This window comes from Rutilus rutilus (assembly GCF_951802725.1).
Source record: "Rutilus rutilus genome assembly, chromosome: 12".
NCBI classification, from domain to species: domain Eukaryota; kingdom Metazoa; phylum Chordata; class Actinopteri; order Cypriniformes; family Leuciscidae; genus Rutilus; species Rutilus rutilus.
The window spans coordinates 10296315-10319602 of record NC_140217.1 but is presented as its reverse complement, the minus strand read 5'-3'; the positions used below and the strand labels follow the sequence as shown (position 1 = coordinate 10319602).

Below are 23288 nucleotides of genomic sequence, written 5' to 3'. Positions count from 1 at the left end.
CTCAAAGATTTCATCCATCACAACGAGGCCAGGCTTAAGAAGCTTCTGGATGATGCTAGAATTGCACAGGTAGAAAAAAGAACCTTTCTATAAGGAAAACTGCGCTGGGTAAGGTTGTTGGTTTGAATCCCACAAGGGACACGATCCACATGATTATGTGACTTGGATGTTTTTACAGGATGCTTATGACGATGTTGTCAAGTTCTTTGGGGAGAGCGCCAAGACCATGCCACCCTCTGTGTTCTTCCCTGTGTTTGTTCGCTTCATCAAGTCCTATAGGGTGAGCTTTTATACTATCAGTGCACCAACTTCCTTCTGGTTCACACAGGGTCCAGATCTAATTTGTCTTTTTTTCAGCAAGCGAATGAAGAGAATGAGCAAAGGAAGAGGCAGGAGCAGCTGATGATGGAGAAACTTCTGGAACAGGAGGCCTTGATGGAGGAGCAAGATCATCAACAGGTATCACGTTGAAGTCATAAATGAGAGCCATTAGCCCAAAGTGGACATGCACTGTTGTACGCATAGCCTTTAACTTTGACACGTACGTATATGTACACAGGCAGTTATCGCTAGCCTGGTTCTACCAGACTCTCGTACATTTCATTTGTACAGAGAGTCTGGCCTCTCTCCATTGACAAGCGTTAACTTCCTTGTAGGCGGGTACTCTGTTGAAGTTTAAAACTATTGGATCTGACCAGAGTCACTCTGGATCTGCCATAACCAATTGCTAACGTTTGGTCGTGACGTATGTCAACTTAAACTAGCGCACAATCTCAACGTCATCGTTCTCAGCCACTCCCTCTGTTCGCTGATTGGACCGGTTAAAAATTGATCTGAGAAAACCAAAGAATACACCACAATCCCAGACGGAGTTACTGAAGGAAAATGAAATTGAGCGGAAGTACGTAGGAGGGCGGAGCCAGGCTAAGTTATCGCATATGCATTACGACAACTTGCACTCTGTCAACAGAAGGTTTTGTATCTCTCGCCACAAGTTCTAACCCATACGCACATCTTTATGATCTTTTAAGCTTGAGTTGAATTCAGTCCATGAATTGTTGTTGTAGCTTGCACGCGTTTCTGTCTTTTCCGTTTATTCCGTTTTTTCTTCGACTACCTTGTGAATACCCCGGGGCACTGTTGCCACCTTGTGGGCAAACAAATTAGCGAAAAAAAATAAATAAATCAGGCTGTATGCGAATACTGTGCTGATGATGAAATTTGCATCTAACGGACCCTAGCGTATGCGTAAAAAAATAACTTTGGGCTTTACTAGTGAGCCCTAAAGTATACATTAAAGGAATATTGTTAAGTGGGAAGATTACAGTAAAACCGTGCGCAATGACTGCATATTCTTTCCCTTATTAACTCACTCCATCACCAGTCACCATCTCACAAGGGCAAGCGGCAACAGCAGGAGCTGATCACAGAGTTAAGGAAGAGGCAAGGCAAAGACAGCCGCCTCGTCTACGAAGGCAAAGACGGAGCCATTGAGGACATCATTACGGGTAAGAACGCTACCGGATGCAAAACTCCGATTCATTTGATTGTACGTATGATGAATGAATCTGTTTCCCTTAGTGTGTATTGGTCTTTCTCCTTTTGATAGTAACAGTAGACGTACTGTAGCAGTAGACGCCAAGCTGTTTAGCTTTAGGCTTGAAGTTTCTGTCTGATTCTGTGCTTTTCTAGAGCTTCTTGCTTTTGGTGTTTCTATGTTGTGATTGGCTATTATTTTGCTGCAGTGCTGAAGACCGTCCCCTTTACCGCGCGATCAGCCAAACGTGGCTCGCGGTTCTTCTGTGATCCCGCCCTCTCCGAGGACTTCCATTACTAAACTAAATTCTCTCCCCTCAGCAAGGTGCCCTTAAATCCGTCTCTTATTCGCTCATCTCCTAGCCATCCTTCTTTCTGTCTATTTCTTCATTTGTTTACTATTCATCTGGGTGTATTTGGGTATTAAATTCAGTATGAATTCTCAGCATAAAAATGCTGGTCACACTTTATATTAGGTGTCTTTAACTACTATGTACTTGCATCTAAAAAAAAATTGTTTGGTACAATGCAATTTTTGTTCATACTGTATTGCAAAATTTTACTGTAATTTACTGTACGGCAAAAATGTTGCTGCTATTGAGGTTATGGACAGGTTTGGTGGTACGGTTAGGTTTAAGGGTCAGTTAACGTGAAAGGGCCAGGTCAAATGTGTAATTATTATTATAATTACAGCTGGAATTACATATATTTTTTTTAAATAAGTAAAATGTTAAAACATGTATGTACACAATAAGTGCATTGTATCGAGTGATTAATTTTAATGTTAGTACATAGTAGTAGCACCAAAATGCCTGCCTGCCTGCCTGCCTTTAATACTTTCACCATTTGGCATTTTGTTTCCTCTACACTACTTAAGTTGTCACAGATTTAAAAAAATGTCTTGAAGTTTCCCCTCCCATTGAGTAGTTGTAATACAATTTTAAACTACATTTGTCTTGGTAACTTCCTGGAACATATCATGGCCCGGTTTCACAGACAGGGCTTAGACTAAGCCAGGATTAGACCATAGATCAATTAGGACATTTAAGTAATTTTTATAAACATGCTTAGAAAAAAAACATTACCGATGTGCATCTTAAAACTAAAAAGGCACTGATATATTTTTAAGATCAGTCAGTGCAAGTTTATTTCAGTGGAAACAGCTCAGACTTACATTTTAGTCTAGGACTAGTCTTAAGCCCTGTCTGTGAAACCAGGGGTAAGACTTATCAGAAAGATCTAAATTGTAGGGATGCACCAATATTACAATTCTGGCTGAAGGCTGATATTAGCCATAGATATTTCTATGTTGTTTTTGTTGAAAACTATGGAAGCTTGTTTCCGCCACAGAATAAAAAATAAAAAAGGTAATTCTGACTTTTTAACTTGCGTGATATAAACTCGCAATTGTGTTATAAAGTCAGAATTGCGTGATAAAAAGTCGAAATGGCAAAATCAGTCATTTTAAGTGCTCCAGGTCAATTTAGGCATTATATTATAATGTACCGTATGAAGAATGAATATTATTTTTATTTATTTTTTGCTAAAGATTACATTTAACAGTGTTGTTAAATTATTATGTTTTGCATAACCTTCATGTTAAAATAGGAAAATGAGTATGCAGTTAAATATTCAATATTGGCTATCATATCCAATATTACCCGATACCACTAAATGGCGGAGACCGATAAATGGCCAATATTAAAATAATATATTCTATTTTGTTTAAATAAATGTAAAAAAGACTCAAATCTGTCATTTTAAATGCTTCAGGGCAATTTAGGCATCACAACATTAAAATGTACAGTATGAAGAATGAATATTATTTTAATGTTTATTTGTTAACGATAGCATTAAACAGTATTAATAAATTATTAGTATTTTGTAAAGATTAACAGTAACACTTTACAATAAGGTTTCATTAGTTAACATTAGTTAGCTACTTTAGTTAACATGAACTAAGAAAGAACAATTCTTCTACAGCATTTATTAATCTTAATGTTAATTTCAACATTTACTAATACATTGATTAACATGAAAAGTTGGATTTGTTAACATTAATGCATTGTGAACAAAAAAAATGTATGACTATTTTTATTAAATAACATTACCAAAGATTAATAGATGTATTGCTCATAGTTAGTTCATGTTATTTAATACATAAACTAATGTTAACAAATGAGACCTTATTGTAAGGTTTTACGAGATTAACTTTATCATAACTATCATGTAAAATTAGGGGAAATGAGTATGGACAATTAAATATTCAATATTAGCTATTATATCTAATATCAAATGATACTAATACATGGGCAATATTAGAAAATTCCATCCCATTTTTGTCTAAATAAATTTAGAATTTAGGTATAAAATTGTCTGTAAATGTAAAAATAATACAAGTATGCTCAATATGTTTCGATATCAGCCAGTATATCCAATATCAATCAATACCAAAAAAAAAAAAAAAACCTCTAATATCGGAAAATGACCGTTATGGTACCGGAATATTGTGCATTCCTACTAAACTGATCTAAAACTAACCAAACATCCACATACCTGTCTGTTTTGCACCCATCTTTGGCCCTGTCCCATCCATATCTGCAGGCCCAGACTGTAATTGTGTTCGGTGTATAACGGTTTACCTGTTTGTCTTCAGACCTGCGCAGTCAACCCTTCCGACGGGCCGATGCCCTGAGGAGGAGTGGGAGAAGGAACTTGGAGGTTCAGCACCTTCAGCTACGCAACATGGAGATCACCACCTGCTAGCCAGCTTTTGAGGACAGAGGGTGGGCCAATGACACTACTGAAAAAAGAACAAAAAATAGCACACTTAGGACAATGGAAGGATGTGACATTGAATACTTCTGCTTACCTGGAACCTGGAATCTCTTTTAAAGAAAGTAAGGTTGGATGCCATATGTCAGACCTATACAGTCAAATGTCGTGGATTCTACAAATGGACATTGTGAAGGAAGATGAGGTAGTGTGGTATTTTATGTTTAACTTTGAGACGTTGTGTATTGCACACAAGGAGCAGCAGAAATGGCGAAAAGACTTTGGTGTGGCCCACTTGTGTCTTTTTTTTTTTTTACCTCTTGTTTTAAAAACTCCAAGCTAAGCAGCTTTTTCTGAGGGGAAGATTTACAAGATGCACTTTTATTTTTATTTTTTAGCATTGAACCTGGATCATCTTAAAACTGAACTTTTGATTTAAAAAAAAAAAAGTGGATGAAGAACGCGAAGGAGAACTTCTTACTGCTATTGAGGAAGACTCTTCTTTACTGAGTAAAAACCCATGAAATGTTTACTACCAAACATCCACAACCAGTTTGACATTTTATGTACAATACATCTCATTTTTAAACACAGACCTGCTCTCCTACTGGTTTTATCTCATGTGGCATTTGTGAGCTGTGAAAAAAGAAAAGAAAAAAAAGTTTGCTGTTTTTTTAAAAAAAAAGAAAAGACATTTCATTGGACAAAAAGTGTTTTTTTTAAATGTACAGATATTTTGCTACAAAATTGAGCCTCTTATTTTTTACATTGTTCATCCATTGTGGTGCTGTACATATTGTTGAAACAAACCAACTTGTCCTGCAATATCACTGGAATGGTATTAACTTTTTATGTTGTTTAGTATGACAGTATTATTTAATTCGATGGTAAAGACAGTGAATCAACTTACTCTGTGACCTGAATTGCTCTCTCATCACTATTGTTGCATATGGTAAATGTCTGTGGTTGCACGTAACACTTGAAAGCTTGAACTGACACTAGTGGCACATATAACGTTTTTCTACTTTGATCTCTTTAACTGGAATCAGTGGTTGTGTGCAAATAAAGCAAAGACACCAGCACCGTTAAAAACAGTGATTCTTTTGTGTGGTCGACGTGAAATGTTCACATGAATTCTTGCGGTTTTTATTTTTACTGAAGATCTGGATTGACATGAGAATGCTCAAGGATGCATGTGATTATTGGAGCTACTTGAAAATAAAATGTGGCGTGGGCAGTGGTAACCTAATTCTGCCACAAGGTGGTAGCAACCCCTTGTGTGCCAGGATCTTAGCGGTCCCTTGTGGCGCCTGGTCTGTGGAACAGGCTTTTGTACAATTAAACATGGCCAGATTACAGTTACTGATTTATATAAATAATGTTTAGCTCTCTGTCGGAAAAAGTCATAAAAATCATAGTACATTTATGTGGAGTAAATTTAGGTTTTATACTAAAATTAACCTTTGCTGTGGTCTGCAATAATTAAAATGCAAATAATACACAAAATGTCAGTACCATTTCGTTATATGATATACACTGCCCTAAATATATATAGATATATATACAACAACAAAAAAAGAAGAGTGGCTGTTTGGATTTAAATTGCCAAATGCTTAAGAGTTTATGATTGGATCATTATTGCAGATTATGTTTCTAGCATGTTATGTTTGGCAACAGTTCTTCTAACCCTAATTGATGGCGTGTGTAGCTTTTCATTTCTTAAACAACCATGTAGGAAGACGCATCGTGGCCATATTCCAGGATGAAATTGTCGAGATTCATCAGGCTTAGATTGTGAAATAATGGTTGGGAAGGGAGCATGAAGAATCATTTTCACACATGAATTGGCAGACCTTAAATTCATTTAAAGTCATTGGGATGTGCTGGAGGAGACTTAAAAGAGTGTTTAACTCTTGCAATACAAGAGCTTGACCAATATTTGATGCACCTCTTGATGGAAATAATAACTTCACAACATTTATTTACATCAAGAGGTGCATTCATTTTTGGTCAAAGTCTTGTTTTGACGATCAAGAGTCCAGCACTCTGTAAACACTCCTCCAGCACATCCCAAAGACTTTCAATGAATTCAAAATAGCCAGGAATGAAATTCTTCAAAATACTTTAACACTGAAACTTAGACCCTTATTTTCAAATATGTGATAATGCTTTCCTTTTCTATATTTAAAAATGAATGTACATAAAGAACATTAGATAATGCAATATGTCTCATCTCATTTGCAATGACTTCAGTTCAACAGTTCCACCAGGTCACAGTGGGATACCTACTGTCTTCTGGTTAATGGACATCACAAAATGTTGGGGACCAGTCTATGATGCAGAAGTAAAGAGGAGAAAGATCAAAGTTGGCAGCTCCTCACGCTACGGAGAACGTGTGGGCAGACCTCCCAACTGTCAGAAGCTTTAAGAGTGCTGGAGAAGTGTTCCATGAAAGAACCAAAAAACAAGAAATGATGAATACAAAAGATAGTTGCTTAGAGACACTAAAAGAGCAGTCAAGTTGTAAGTAATTTAGCACAGGGGTTTTCAATCTTTAATATGCCACGACCCCCAAAATAATAATATGATCATCGTTGTGCAAGGGATCACTATCCTAAAATTTTAAAAGCATCTATTTAGTTTCTTGTGTAAAGGCCTAATTTCTAATTTATATCGTGAAAAGTAATAATATAATAATGTCAATATTATTTGGAAAATATTTTGTTTGTAAATTATTACATAGCATGCATTATTTGTTATTTTGCCTATTTTATATTTATATTATGTTATATTTGCATATTTTGTCCCTTGCAGCCCCACTTTGAAACCCCTGATTTAACATGTTTGCCCAGAATGAACTGGCTATACTTATTATAGCACAATATTACTGAAAGAAAAATGTATAGATGGCAGTTAACTTGAAATATTAATTGCTGTTTGCTGCAGTTATTTTTCTGTAAGAAAACATTTATACAAGTAGGCTATAGTCAAACGAGCCAAGAATTTCATGTAGCCTGTTCGTGAAAGTAATATTTCAGTAAGTTTAACAAAAATCTTCCTCGTTATCTCTTCAGATAAAGACCTCATTATGCCTTCAGGTGTATTGAGTTTGTGTGTTTAATCTTTTAGATTATTTTGGGCTGTACAATATTGACAGCAGTTACAGCTTCGCCTGCTGTCAACTTTTTTGCTGTCTTTTTGCAATAGCTGTCAACTGTTACACTTTTTTTGCAAATATAAAACACAACACTGGGGTCTGGAAGCAATAAAGCAAGACGTTTCAAATATCATTGTCAGGCAGACCGTCTGAATTTCTTGAATGACGTTCATTGCACCCAATCGTATGGTCGTATTGCATGGATTGTCAATTACGATTGGACAACACGACAATAAAGGCGGTGCTTAACAATACGGAAGCACAAACCGCGATGTTTTGAAACTTTTTACCATTTGATAATTTTGACATTAATACACATTGTCTTAATCGAAAAATCCCATTTAAATCAATTGTATTTGTCGTTGAACTGTATGAAACGCACGTAACATGCATGCATTGTACAAATCGAGTGTAATAATAATATGAAGAGTGGGTACATGTAGCGCGCTAATTTATAAGCCAGTTTTCCGTGTTGTCTAGGAAACGGAAACGCGCAAACTAAGGGGGCAGGATGTGACTCACGAACCAACAATTTCAACTTTAGAAACTTTTCTCCTGGCGACCATGCTGCGGTCTTCCAGAGATAAAGATGTCCAGTCTTTAGACATTTATTCTGAAGATGAAGATAATACTGCATTAACAGGAAGAAGAGCCTCTTTGGGTGAAGCAAATGAAGCTTCACCTGAGAGCAGCGTGAACGGCAGGGCAACTCCTGGGCGGCTCCCCGTACGCCAGCGGTACTGGAAAGACACACACCTGTGGCCCGCTCGTATATTCTCTGTGATATGCTGCATAGTCATCGTCTCGTTTATCGCTGTGCTGATCTCATTCTTGTACATCGTATTAAAAGGTAAACACTTTCATGATAACGTTATCTGTTTCTTGGAATTCTTCTCTTGAAGTTCCAGTATGTGCAATACCTAAATGGCATATATGGATAATTAATAATTCTCTGATCTGTAGATTTAAGAGCAGAGAGGATAACCAGTGAAGATGGATCAGAAGTAAGACTCCTGGGTAGGTCCAAATTGCACCTGTATTACATAATATGAATAAACCGATATTAGCTGCGTGTTGGATGCTTTGGTAACATACTTTCCCCCCCCTGCAGGTTTTTGGAGTATTTTGGTCCTGTCTTCTGTGGCTGGAGTTCTGTGTTGCAGTTTCTCCTGGACCCTAACCTACTTTGACTCCTTTGAGCCAGGAATGTTTCCTCCAACTCCTCTTTCTTCAGCCAAATTCAAGTGAGTCTGTTTATCATAATAACTGTGCAATTAAATCACCAAACCATATTCTCTAAAGCACAATCATATTACACAGTGTTTTCTTTGTGTATGCTTCCCTTCCCAATATATGGATATAAAACAATACCTATACCAATACCTTTTTTCAAGGTCAAAATAAAATTATATATATATTTTTTTTATATTAATATGACTATATGTTACATTTTAGGCACTATTTCTCTGGGGAAATTTCTCTGGGCACTATTTCTCTGGGGCTCAAACTATTCTCCATTTTTAAATCAAATAATTTTATGTTAATATTAGATGTTATATAGTTAGACAAGTTTTAGAGGATAAATCTAAAAAAGATTTAGTAGTTTAAAATAGTTTCAGAAAATAGTTTTACACCTCAGGAAACTGCTCCATGATCAAGTCCCCATGAAGTTGCAACCGACTTTACTTCATTGCTGTGACTTATTTTCAAGTGAAACAGAATATTGAATAGAGGACAGGGTTTTACTTTAGCGCACCTCCTCTCCATCCTTCGCTCATAGCAGACTGACAGTTGGAGGGGTGTGGTAAAGGATTTTCAACCCAAACCGTCAAACTGACGTCATCAGAAATGGAACGTCATTCCAGAGCGTAAACAAATTGTCAGATTTTTATTAAAGATTACCACGACAAACAATGTTTTTCCCTGTGTATTAACCTGCACAGATTAATTGTTCTCAAGACTAGTAATGTGCGCTAACAAAGTAAATGGGGTCAATTTTGATTTCGTGACAACTTTAATAGACTGTGCCATTGTATTGAAAAGTTGGCCAAAATAAAGAAGCTCTGCCTGAAACCTGAAAATTAAGGCATATCTTAAAGTTTGGGTTAGTTTCTGTCTAAGTGTGGTTGATATCTTTTTTTTTTTTGATGGCACCATAGATTTATTCGATAGATTGCATCTGATGGACCAATAGTAATCATTAGATAGTTGCTTGGTTATCTGTAAAGCTCACTTGAATTTGTTCTCATTAGATGTGACCTTATGGTTCCTTGGAAGCTGATCTGAAATCAGTCGGAGTGACCTTTAAGGCCCATTCACATCAAGAACGATAACTAAAGATAACCATAACTATATTAGTTTCCACACCAACAAACGATAACACTCATTTCATTTTAAGCATGCGCTGCAGGTTTGTCGTCTGCTGTTTTAAATGCTCGAGCTCTTTAAAGCAAAATTGATTCTGATTGGCTGTCAATGTTGGTATCGTGATTCCAACAATGTAGTTCCTCTGTGCCATTATCGTTATAGTTTTGGTGTGGACTGCTATTCTTTTATATTTTGAATGATTTTTAGAACTATATCTTTATCGTTGTCTTTGTAGTTATCGTGTACTTTGTGTGAAATGGCCTTTATATGAAAACAGTGTTATTGACTGTCTGGGTGGCAAACCGGCAGTTTCAGGAAACGCACAACTTCCCTTTTCCAAATAATTCAAACTGATATTTCGTAGATGGCGCTAAGTTTGTTACTGTTCAAAAGCAACCAAAAGTATTAAAGGGGGAGGGGGATTGGTGTATTTTTTTTGTGGGGCTTGTAAGAAAAAAAATGATGAGGATGTTGAAGATCTCGATGAAGAAGTTTACTGCAGCATAGCAAATGACAAAGTACACAAAGCACCTTGGGTTCAATGGAGTTGGAATGAACCCTGAACAATACAGGCTCAAACATTTTATGCTGTTTCTACACTAGTCATCCCTCTCATCTTGTAAACAAGGTTTCGTTTTAAATGTAAATTAAGGACAACAATTGAAGTGATTACCTTCCGTTCCCACATCACTGATGTTGCTACAGGTGTGATCACCAAAGGGGTCGGGTGAAAGAATTATACTCAGAAAGACGTCTGTCTTTATGATTGGTAATCACAAACAAACTCTTTGTCACAGGATGGTTCTTGATGTCGTTCTGCTGCTCTCGCTATATAACTGATTTAAAACCATTCCGGTGGTAATATTCTAATATTACTGAGACCAGAGCAAACTGTCTCTATGATAATTAAGCCATTTTGGGGATGAGCTCTTTCTAACATATATATTTTGGAGTGGAATCTGGGTCGAGGCAGACTATCATTTCTTACAGGATCCGCACTAATGAAATCAGAAGAAACTTCTTGGAAATCAAAAGTTCACATTCAACAAGAGATACTCCAATTCCAAGTAGAAGTGATCATTTTAGGCTAATGGTCTAGACTCATGCTAGTGAGTTAATTTACTGCCGCAGCATCTGCAACAGTCATCCTACTGATCCTGTGAGCACTATTCATTTATTTCAGACAGCCTGATGACTGATTGTCTCTACAAGTATCTGTTTTTTTCATGGCCAGTTCTGTTCAGTAGTGTAATACTCTAAGAGAGTAGTTATAAGAACATGTTATCGAGGCTGTTCCTCCGGTCTGAGGTTATTCACCCATTTTTCCTATTTTGTTTTTAGCTGTCAGTGCCTTAGAAGCTTGTCAGCTGGTAAAATAGAAAATGGTTCCTATCACTTTGTGCTGGTTCGACTGAGAGCACAGACTCAGAGGAGAACAGAAAAGCAATTTTCCTGTAATTGCTTTCCATCTTCAGACCTGAATACTTGCGCCAAGCGGAACATTCAAAAACTGTCCCAGAATTGGTCTGCAGGGATTTCGTGTGGCTCAAAGCCCCATCAAATATGTCTAAATGTCCTTTACCCCAACTTCTAATGCTCTTAGAGAAGAGAGAAGGAGGGGAATTTGCCTGAACTTTTTAGTATTGCTCTTTCCAAAGTCATTGACTTTAAATTTGCTTGCTTTCTGAAGCGGTAAAACCTTTATTATTCTTAAAGGTGACATATTATGCCCCTTTTCACAAGATGTAATATAAATCTATGGTGTCCCCAGAATGTGTCTGTGAAATTGCAGTTCAAAATACCACCTAGATCATTTATTATAGCTTGTTAAATTTGCCCCTTTTTGGGTGGGAACAAAAACACGCCGTTTTTGTGTATGTCCCTTTAAATGCAAATGATCTGCTGCTCCCTGCACCCGTTCAGAAGACGGACGATACTTTACACGAGCTTCGGGTACTCCGGCAATAACAAAACACGCGAATAATCGTACTCATCCAACATCTCAGAAATAACCAGTAGCGGAGTGCAGCCTTCAGTTTTCACTGGCCCCACCACAATTTTTATAAATTAATAAAATAATAATTTTTTTGACCAATGTATCCTTGTATTGGAATAAATAATGTTATGACACCCAAAATTGTAGACACCAGTGAAATGTAACTATTCTCAATTACAATTTCGATACCACAGCTAAAACTACTTGTATAAATTTCAAAGTAAACAGTCATTAATAATAAAAGAACAAATAATTAAACTACAAGCAATAACACAAATAAATAAATAAATACAACTGAACAAAGTAGTTATTTTTAACGTTTTTCTGGTAGGCCTATTAGTAGTTCTGAAATCAAATGTAAAATAACACTGCATATAATCTTCACTGTACACATTATATAAAGGTCAACGATTATTACAGTTACAAATACATTATTCAGTGAAGAGCAGGGAGTGATTTCTTTGTCTTTTGTAGTTTTAATTAACATTAATGACAGATATCAGCAGGAATATTAGGCTGCTGTCACTTTTAAGACGAATGCACGGAAATAAAATAATGATACACATGCGTCCTTTCTCTTTTGTTTACTTAAGCCATAAGTCAAGTCAAGTCAAGTATATTTGTATAGCGCTTTTCACAATACAGATTGTATCAAAGCACCTTCACATTATTAAATTAAAATAATACAACAAGGTTTGTTTCTAGTGGAATTTATTGATAAAATCAAATTAGATATCCCCAGAATATCCCCAACTGAGCAAGCCAAAGGCAACAGTGGCAAGGAACCGAAAAACTCCATCAAGTGACCTAATAGTGTCCTAAAACTCCATCAGGTGACCCAATGGAGAAAAAAAAAACCTTGGGAGAACCCAGGCTCAGTCGGGGGCCAGTTCTCCTCTGGCGTTTATTAACTAGAGGCCGGATTGTAATTTTAACTGTAAGATTAAAAATATTATATGAATGCCTGGCTGAAGAGATGCGTCTTTAATCTAGTTTTAAACTGGGAGAGCGAGTCTGAGCAACGAACAGTATCAGGAAGACTATTCCAGAGTTTTGGAGCTAAATGTGAAAATGCTCTCCCTCCTTTGGTGGATCTGGATATCCTAGGTATGACCAAAAGCCTTGAATTTAGTGATCTTAAAGAGCATGGATTATAGGGCGATAGAAGATCCGTTAAATATACTGGAGCTAAGCCGTTTAGGGCTTTATAAGTCAGTAGCAATACCTTGTAATTAATACGGAACCTTATAGGTAACCAATGCAGTGATGATAAAATCGGTGTTATATGATCATATTTTCTTGATCTAGTAAGAACTCTAGCGGCGGCATTTTGGACTAACTGTAGCTTGTTAATTGAGGATGCAGGACAACCGGCTAATAAAGCTAATCTAGTCTCGAGGTCATGAATGCATGAACTAACTTTTCTGCATCAGGAACTGATAGCATATTACGTAGCTTAGCAATGTTTCTAAGGTGGAAAAAGGCGGTTTTTGTAACATATGAAATATGATTTTTGAAAGACAGGTTGCAATCGAGTATAACACCCAGGTCTTTTACTGTAGAGGATAAAGTAACAGGACATCCTACTATATTAAAGTTGTATTGCGAGAGGTTTTGTGGGCGGTTTTTTGAACCGATAAGTAGTACCTCTGTTTTGTCTGGATTTAATAAAAGAAAATTACGCGTCATCCAATCTTTTATATCTTTAACACACTCTGTCAATTTGGATAATTTAGCGTTTTCATCTGGCCGTGATGAAATATATATTTGAGTGTCATCAGCCTAACAATGGAAACTAATTCCATGTTTCCTTATAATATTTCCAAGTGGCATCATATATACTGAGAATAATAGAGGGCCTAACACAGATCCCTGCGGCACTCCATAGTTTACTGGAGTTATGATCGATTTTTCTCCATTTAAATAGACAAAATGGTAGCGGTCAGATAAGTATGATCTGAACCAGCTTAATGCTTAACATAGCATAACCGACTATGTTTACTTGGATACTCGTGATGGCAGGCGTTTTGAGATAAATTTGTGTGAATTTTCCGTTTAAGCACAGGGAGACGTGAAAAAGAATTGACTTTCAGTGGAGGGACTGAAACCTCTTCGGTTTTGTTAAAAATATCTTCATTTGTTTTTCAAAGATAAACGAAAGTCTAATGGATTTGGAAGGATGTGAGGGTGAGTAAATGATGACACAATTTTCTATTTTGGGTGAACTAAACCAACTCCAAACCTCTGTTTTGTAGATTAATTCAGAGTCCTAGTAATGGTTAGGCAAACTTTCGTGACTATGTCCCCTCTTGTTACTTATATCTGCGCTGGTAACAGGAAGTGTTAACCACAGAAAGAATACCACAACCAACTCAGTAAGACCTACATATGAGAGCACCAAAGCAAGCTTTCTCACTCCTCAAGGCTTATGGAGCTTTTTTCCCCTAGTATGGGCACATCAGATCTGAATTTTCCATCTAAATAAATCTAAATCTTGCTTGAATCTACACATCGAAATATTTGTTTTGCTGGAATATATCCATTTTTTTAATATTGTATATGATATAATGTTGTGAATTCACTTTTGACATTAAAATGATTTTAGTTTTTAGTATTTTTTATTTAGAGAAAACGGTATATAATTAATTTTATTGGTTATTACCATTTATTAGTTATCTGCCATGCCATGAAAATAATCATCAGCTTTTAATATTGATGCATCCCTAGATAGGATGTTATTTTCCTGTTGAGTAATTAGCTACAAGGCAATTATGGCTCCCGAACTGAGTGTGCTTGAGAAAAGAAATAGCATCATGCAGTTTGTGTACTGCCAAGGTTGCGTACACTAGTCAAGCAACTGCATTTGAGATGAATGAGAATGCTATCATACTGCACTTTCTTGATGTTTTAGACCTTTTTGGAGTTAACAGATCTAACAGAAGATGCACATTTCAGGACTGCAATGTAATTTGACCCTACTGAACAGGGCACTCTGCTCTCTGGGGCTCAAAGACATTAACAGAAATTTTGTGATTTAATGCAGTCACAAGGGACTGGGTCAAGGGGGGAGAAAAAGCCATTAGTGGTGAGGTGTTGGAGAAAAACCTTTAAAGGAACCAGGCTCATCTAGAGCCAATCATGACATGAAAATAATATATTGCTCTAAAGGTGTGGTCACATTTACCATTGTTCTGCATATTTTCGTGGTCAAAATGGTCATTTCAGTGGGTTTCCGCGATCAGGAATTTTGCTAGTGAGTCGACCAACACAATGCTGCTTGGTTTGAAAATGACTTCTGTGTGAGCTGTGATTTTTACACCATTTTTACATGAGCTGGGATTTTTACACCATTGACAATGTACAGTGGACCTTCGCTGAAGTTTTGGTCATGTGACCGCCCCTTAAAGGCACAATATGTATGATTTTTTTTTATTCAAATATATAAAAATAAAAAAAGTATTTTGTTGACCTGTGTACTTGTATTATCCCGAATGTTTAAAAACTATGTATATATACTATGTTTAAAAACTATGTATAAACATATAATGCCATTTTTGTACAAGCTAATATGATTCTTTAGGGTCTAAATTGGGGCGTTTTGCCACAACACACGTGGAGTGTTGCCTTGACAACAGTTGAGGGTAACGTTATATTTTGAAGAATGGCAGCGGGAGTCTCTGAGGACACTGTGCAACCGTATCAATTTGAACCGGAGTTGGAAAACAGGACGTTTCTGAATGGTTGGTTAACGTAATGTCACTTTGATCTATCTTTGTGTGTACTGGCAGGGTAGAGTAGTGAGATACGAACGCTATGTGTTTACTGATGTATACGTTAGTTCATTGACAGATTGATGTTACAGCTAATGGTCATGAAAAACTTTTTTCCGGTAAATGTAGGCTTGTCCGTGATGCGTAACGTTATTTATGGCTGAAGCACTAACATTTTACTGATTTGTTTAAAAAATAACCAGTCTGTGAGACTATGACAGTCATTAGGCACATAAACAACACATACTCAGACAGGAGCTAATACCTTTTTCAATGTTCTCATTTATAAAGCAGTCTGGTGAAATGATTCGCGCAAACATGAAAGCATTGCTGTTGCGCGGACTATGATGACAGACAGCTCGCTCACGTGCGAGGGCGGGTCTGTGTTGAAACGCTGCTGTCAATCAACAATCGTGGGAGGGGCGTCAATTTTGTGACGTCACAAAAGCGAACGGCTTGATTTGAGAGAGGGGAAAACATATAAGGAGATTAAAAAAAAACACTGGATTGATTTTTATCATTTTATGATGGTTGTGTACAGGCACTGCCAACACACATTTCAGTACAATCAACTTGTAAAAGTGCATGTACCATTATATGACCCCTTTAATTCCAGAGAAATCAGCAATTTTATCCAGTGTCATTGCATCGCCTGTCAATTATGTTCTTTGCGTTACCCTCGATTTCCGGTTTTACTTGTATAGAAACCATTGAAACTCCAAAGACGCGTTAATATACTATGTGTTTTATTAGACAGCTGAGCAACCTTTATCATTAGCTCATCCATGAACATGATTTCTTCAATATAATTAACAAAGCAGTTTACACTGTGATGAATCTTTTAATTATTCCTCAGTGATCATTATGTTACACTGTAAAAAAAATGTAACCCTCCCAAATCAAAAATTTCAAGTGACCGATAACATCTAAATTTTTCAATTGGCCCAAGTGAAATTCTTGTTGCAATAGTCTGTTAACATTGGCTCAATGAGAAATAATACATCAGACTAATTAAAAAGTGTTGATGTTAACGGTCACTTGAAATTTGACTTGGGGATGTAATTTTTTTTTACAGTGTAATGTTTAATAATGGTTTATTGAGAATCCTGTCGGATTGCGGCTGTGAAGGTGGACTCCCATGATTCCACGCTTGTTTTTTAAAGATGGTAGAAGTCATTATTTTCAGCTAGACAGCCAAAATTATGCTCTTTCAATGCATTATTAAGGCAATAAATACATATTGTGATCATTGTGTTTGCAAAATAAGGACAATTTAATGTCAGTCTTGTAAGTCCATCCATATTTGCCGTCATCTGTAATCTTAGCAAATGAAGCTGGGTGCACACTGGATCTGGTAAAACCACAGAAGCTCTTTCATCTCTATGGCTAGTAAATAAGCCAAATGACAAGGTAAAAATAATGAGAGTAGGTGCAGGAAGCATTAGTCATACTTTCTCAGTGGTTTACCCACTGCATAAATAAGGAAATGTTTGGCAGGTGTGAGGAATTGCTGTTAGCCCATCAGACTGAGAATTCAGTTTTATTTCCAGTGACCTTAGTACTTCTGACGTTTATTACCAGGAGCTTGGTGTACACAAGGTAGGAGGAAGCACGTGTAGAGTGGGAATGTCGTGACAAGCTGTTGCCATTTGCAGATTTTATATACTTAGAAATTACCTCTATTTGGATTTAATGAGCCAGTCATTTGAAGACCTAAGCTTTGAAAGTCTTCAGAGGACACTCAAATGATAACATCAAATATATTGAATATTGAGTAGTGAACTAAAACTTAACTAAAATAATGCATTCTGTTACATTATGGAACAAAGTTTGTAGCAGAGCTCTTTGAAGTTGTTTTTCAACTATACTTAATTCATGCTGGATGGCACCTCTGAGCTTCTTGTTCATTTGAGGTGATGAAAAGACCCCATTTGAAGCCAGCTAAAACGTGTCTCCTTTGCTAAGTTTGAGTTTGCAAATGAGTTTAAGGCTGTGTTCCAATTTATGAATTTATGAGCCAGCTTCTGATTGGCTGTTTGGGAGGATCGTTATTGATTGTGTCTGGAGGCTTGGCGATAAAACCCAGGGTCACTCCATCGGCGAGCGAGTTGGTTATCTAATCACACAGCGGTGCTCTGACGATGTCTGTCCTAAACCCAACTTGCACAGCCGGCTCAAAACGCAAACAGGCTATCGACCAGCTAGCACTGGATGGGGTGGTATTGACTGACCCCCACAGAACTGTGACTGGGTCTGCTTGTTCCCTTCATGCTTGCATAGCTCCAGTTCAACAGCAGTGATAGACACAGACCCTGTCCCATTGGCATTCTCCATGTCAATTTTCACTGTATGTCACAGCACTGCTCTAGCAATTAGCCCCTAGGATTATCCTTAAACGACTTGGATGATAATAGAAGCTTTCCTCGGTTGTTTCCAGACGTGCACACACTTAGTATAATGCTCTCATCACTTTGTTTCCAAAGAAACCCAGCCTTTGAATCATTTGGGGCATATGGTCACAGTCAGTTGTTGGTGGCTCCGTCTTCAGCAGATAAGCTTTGCATTATCTGCTTCCGTTGTAGGTTAGGTTCAGGGAGTTCATGCCACAACAATTGATTTGGTGAATTAACTGGCTAATAGAAATTAGTTTAGTCTCTTTCGGTGCTTTGGATTTTTAGTCGAGTCGTTCCCTGATTAGATCTCACATCCGTAAATTATCTGAATGGATGGCCTTAATTATAATCTGTCCCAAACTGTTTTTCCTATTGATATGTTTGGAAGTGTCTGGCTCCCTAATGTTCCATGTCAAGGCTGCCGTCTGTCCAAAGTGTGTCAGTAAGTCTGTTGTGTCTTTCGGATAGATAAACCTTAATGTTTCCTGATGTAAAAAAAAAAGAAAAAAAAAAGATTTAACAGACACAAGCTGATACAGCCCTATATGAGCATGTGATATGCCTGGTTGAGAATTGTTACAATGAAAAATAACATGTCACAGTAATTTAGTTAAGCTGATGTGATTCAGAAATAACCAAGACCAGTGAAAACCCATATGATTGGTGTGTGTGTATGTATATGTATACACATACACGTGTGCGTGTGCGTGTGCGTGTGTGTGTGCATGTGTGTGTGTGTGTGTGTGTGTGTGTGTCTATTTTTACTATAGAGAATGAGATTTCTATTTGAGTCAGTGGCAAAAAATCGTTTTAAACATGCTTGTGCCTCAGATGTACTCATTCTATTCATGTTGGTGTCATATTTAAACGAAGAAAACTTTGGGCTTTTTCAAGAAAACTTTCAATTTATGGACATATTTGTCATGTTGTTTAACCATCAAGTAGAAAGTAACATTCTTATATATATAATTTTTTTTTATTTTTTACAAATTTACTAATAAATAATATAATGTGGACTCGGACACATGGCATTTTACAGCCTGAACTATACTTGCCTTGTCGTAAAAATGTTAATACTTTTTGACCTTGACATAAGGGTAATACTGATACTACAAAAGCTATTACTAATGATAATGATGATACTAATAATAATAATTCCAGATCTTCTTTCTTATGATTATTATGATATCAGGACAGTTGTATCACATTTTTGGCTTTATGCCCTCCAACCCCACCACAAAAAATGTCATATAGCATTTTTATTGTATTCTTGAACAGAACAGAGTAACAAAAAAAAATGAATGTCGTTGGCCAGTTCGGCTTATGATCTTCTACTCTAAACTTGTTTGAATCAGCCATTAAAGAGAACTCATGGGAGTGGTTAACATGGGACATCTTGATGCCTCATAATGGGATTTTTATGGGCCTCTGCACTTACTAGAGTAGAGTAATGGCCAGCTGATATGATCAATACCCTTGTCCATGTTCCATACATGGTCCTCAGTTTTGTTTGTTCCGTGTGCTTTTAAACTTCCTGCATTAGTCACACACCTCTCGAGAGTAACAGATCGATTGAGTGGCAAAGTAAAAAGGGGTAGTACATCATGTAGCCAAACGATTAATCAGATAAATAATTTAGATTATGATTACAGCTGTTATGATTAGAAGTGTGTTGATTTATGTCTACTTCTGTTGCTTCAGAGACTTCTAGTTTGTGTTTTTTATCACAAAACTACTATTTACTTATATAAAGAAAAATGATGTGCAGTGTACTTATGGTGTTCAAATTGTATTGCAAAACACGCTGCTATTGAGCCGGGATACGGATGAGGTTAGGGGCATGTTTAGTTTTAAGGGTGGGGGAAGGGTCAAGACTCAACAATATACTTATAGATTAAATTATAGTTATAGATTATAAATTATACAGTTATTTTTTAAATGTTGGTACATAGTAGTTAAAGACGCTTGCTTTTTGCAGTATTTTTACAAAAAACTTTGAATCACTAGAATTCAAGAGGCTATTTTGGATTCACAACAAACCATTAACAATAATGATCATTGAGGAATAAACAGTGTAAGTAAACTGCTTTGTTAATTATATTGAAGATTTTGTGGGAGTCCAGACCAATGATGCGTCTGAACTAAGGGCTGGAATACACTACTACATGATTTACACTACAGCCTATTCTAGTTGCTGAAAAGTCAGAGCCAGTCTGCAGAGTTTAGGCAATTTACCAATTTAAAAAAAAATTATGAATGGTAATGGGTTTAAGATTAAGGCAATTTTAGAACAGGTTTTCATCTTTAATGTGTCCCATAACATCAAGGCGCTTTTATTTGCGCAAGTTTGTTGTGTTTGGAATGACTTGAAAGTCTGGTACTATGTGGTCCTCGGTCGTTTAGTGTATGATGCCCTCTGTAAAGGCCCCAATTTACTCACAGCAAAGTTATTTTTCATTCCTTTCTTTAGGGGTAAATAGAAGCTCGAAATACCTCAGCAGCGAACATCCCAACGCTGCTGAGATTAGATGAATATGTAAATATGTTCTGTGCGAAATGAACCAGAGAAGATTTCCACATCAAAGAAGGCAGAGGCCCAGAGAACAATTGCCATGGACCAGTGGTAGTTCAAAGGTGTTTACCCGCAAGAGTAAGCTTTTCCGGAAAGTTCGCTTTGGCAACTGAAACAAACTCCAAGCGAACTTTGATGGCCTGATTTTTCTTGAAATTATTTTGTTCACACCAGTTTGTTCTTTAATTTCTCTTGAAGTATATATAAGGGCCTTAACCATTTACAAAGTCAGCAAGTGTACGATGTCTAGTGTTTTAAAAATAATAATAAAAGTTGTGTAGTGTATTCCAGCCTTCAAACAGTTGCCTAAAACTGTACATTTGTAGTGACTGCTTTAGTAATACTAGAATGCTCCCACCCCGTTCTAACTGTTGTTTCTCGCTTTCGAAGTATAATTTATTCAATTAACAGTTTTATGTGTTCAGACTGCAGGAACAGTTCTCAACTTGATTTAGTTGTTTAGGCTACGCAAAGAACACGCCATGCAGTTGTACAACAAAAAATATGTATTTTAATGTAAATTATTTTAAACATAATTTACAACATCAAGGACAATAAGCAACAATTCAGATTTTTGTTATAGTCACGATGTGGACTAATGCCATTTGGGTGTTTTGTTTTGTTTCTGCAGAAGAATGACCGGACACTCTTTCCACATGGGCTACAGTATGGCAATACTCAATGGAATAGTGGCTACTCTCACTTTTATATGGTATCTCACCTGATGCGTCTCAACTACCGCCCAACTGCGGAGACTTCAACTGTCATTTAACTTGCAATTATCAGGAGGCAATTCCAAGTTTAATGGCTGGAGGAACTGTCAAATAATTTGACTAATATAATACAACTACAGATTAAAAATAAATAAATAAATGCTAGTTTAAAATTTTATTACATTAAAATTTCTCAGTCGTTTAGGCAAAAATGGACAACGTGTCTCTACTTCCTTTCACTGTAGAAAAATTAAACCAAGATGTCCCACAAATGGCTGCTGACATCTTGCGCTGATGATGTAATTTGGAGCCAGTGTCTGCCCAGTGGAGAACCCGCCACATACTCTCGCTCCCGCAGACTTAAAGGAGTTGTTTAATGAAAATTACCCCATGATTTACTCACCCTCAAGTCATCCTAGGTGTATATGACTTTCTTCTTTCAGACGAATACAATCTGAGTTATATAAAAAAATGTCCTGGCTCTTCAAAGCTTGATAATGGCAGTGGATTGCAACAGATTGAAGCTCAAAAACGTGCATCCATCCATCCATCATAAACGAACTCAAAACGGCTCCGGGGGGGTTAATAAAGGCCTTCTGAAGCAAAACGAGTTTGTGTAAGAAAAATATTCATATTTAAAACTTTATAAAGTAAAATAACTAGCTTATTAGTAACAGAGCCGTTTGGAGTTTGACGGATGGATGCACTTTTTTGAGCTTCAATCTGTTGGTTGCAATCCACTGCCATTTTCAAGCTTGGAAGAGCCAGGACATTTATTAATATAACTCCGATTGTATTCGTCTGAAAGAAGAATGTCATATACACCTAGGATGGCTTGAGGGGGAGTAAATCATGGGGTAAATTTCATTTTAAAGGGAACTACTCCTTTAATCGCAAGCACAGCTGTCAATCATGACGTTACACTCCTTTTTACACACACTTGACATGCATCAGCGTGATAAGAACTACCTAAAATAAGAGAAACCATCTTTGGGAAAAATTGATTTGTGTAAAGTGTAATTGGATTTTTTTTAGTTTGGCTCATGTCCCATTCGATTACATAGGAGAGGGCAGGGTTTTTGCAGCCAACGATTAGGGGGTAAATGTTTTGGCTTCACCTTTTCAGGATGTGTGAGACACTTTTGGTGTCCAATGTTTTTTTATTAATTTTTTATAGAGGTTTTCTCATTTTCATATATGTTAATTTGACAAATTCAATAAACGCACAATGACTTTTTCTTAATGGACTACATTTCAGTAAAATAACATTATGGATGTCAGGGTCTCTTTGTTACCCTGATATTTTGTCTGATAAAAGGCTTTTATTACAGAATCCTGTTGCAGCAGCTTTTTACCATTATAATAGCAGTGCATTAAGTATTTTTGCCCTTTTGATGTCATTCATTCAGTGGGACAACACAACATACAGTAGATGCCATTTAAGTCTTTCTTAATAAATTGGATGTGCATTTTATGACCTCCTCTTAGCAAAGACTAGAGTCCCTTTGCTGTCATGCTTTATTAAAGCTGGAAGTTGCTGCTCTATTGAGCATTTTAATGGGGGAAATCATTAATACAATAGCTGTTTTGGGGTTGATGGAGAGTGACGTGTTAAGGCTTTGTTGAGAGCCTGGGAGAAGGTCAGAGAGTGTAGAAGTGTGGATTTAATTTATGACTTTAATTATTTGATGCAGACTCTGCCAGGCCATGATTACTTTTTTCTTCTTCATTGGATTAGCAGGCCCTGTAGCGACTCATTTCAGCTAGCTCTAATGCACTGATCTGTCTCTTGTAAATATGAAGTATTAATGTACTGCCGCCTATGTGTATGTGGCTCTGATAATTTGTTTTCCTTTACAGGACATTTCCATCTCCATTTTAGTACATTTAAATAGACATTAAAGGGTTAGTTCACCCAAAAAGGAAAATTCTGTCATCAATTACTCATGTCGTTCCAAACCCATGCGATTTTTCGTTCATCTTTGAAACGCAAATAAAGATGTTTTAAT

At 36.8% G+C, this 23288-nt stretch overlaps 2 protein-coding genes across 2 annotated transcripts in view; both read left to right on the top strand.

Annotated features, from left to right (window-relative positions):
* The window catches only part of fmnl2b (formin-like 2b), a 27098-nt gene extending 21574 nt beyond the window's left edge, over positions 1 to 5524 (top strand). Inside the window, exons 19-23 of the mRNA XM_084426248.1 lie at positions 3 to 69; positions 179 to 280; positions 358 to 459; positions 1385 to 1508; positions 4193 to 5524. Of these exons, the coding sequence (XP_084282374.1) occupies positions 3 to 69; positions 179 to 280; positions 358 to 459; positions 1385 to 1508; positions 4193 to 4302 (505 nt within the window). The 3' untranslated portion in view covers positions 4303 to 5524. The remainder of the gene's footprint in view (positions 1 to 2; positions 70 to 178; positions 281 to 357; positions 460 to 1384; positions 1509 to 4192) is intronic.
* Positions 5525 to 7729: 2205 nt separating this feature from the next.
* arl6ip6 (ADP-ribosylation factor-like 6 interacting protein 6) lies at positions 7730 to 21439 on the top strand. Its single transcript, XM_084425015.1, has 4 exons — positions 7730 to 8318; positions 8432 to 8485; positions 8580 to 8712; positions 21198 to 21439. The coding sequence occupies exons 1-4, from the start codon at positions 8033 to 8035 to the stop codon at positions 21289 to 21291; spliced, it is 567 nt and encodes a 188-aa protein (XP_084281141.1). The 5' UTR covers positions 7730 to 8032; the 3' UTR covers positions 21292 to 21439.
* The last annotated feature ends 1849 nt before the right edge of the window (positions 21440 to 23288 follow it).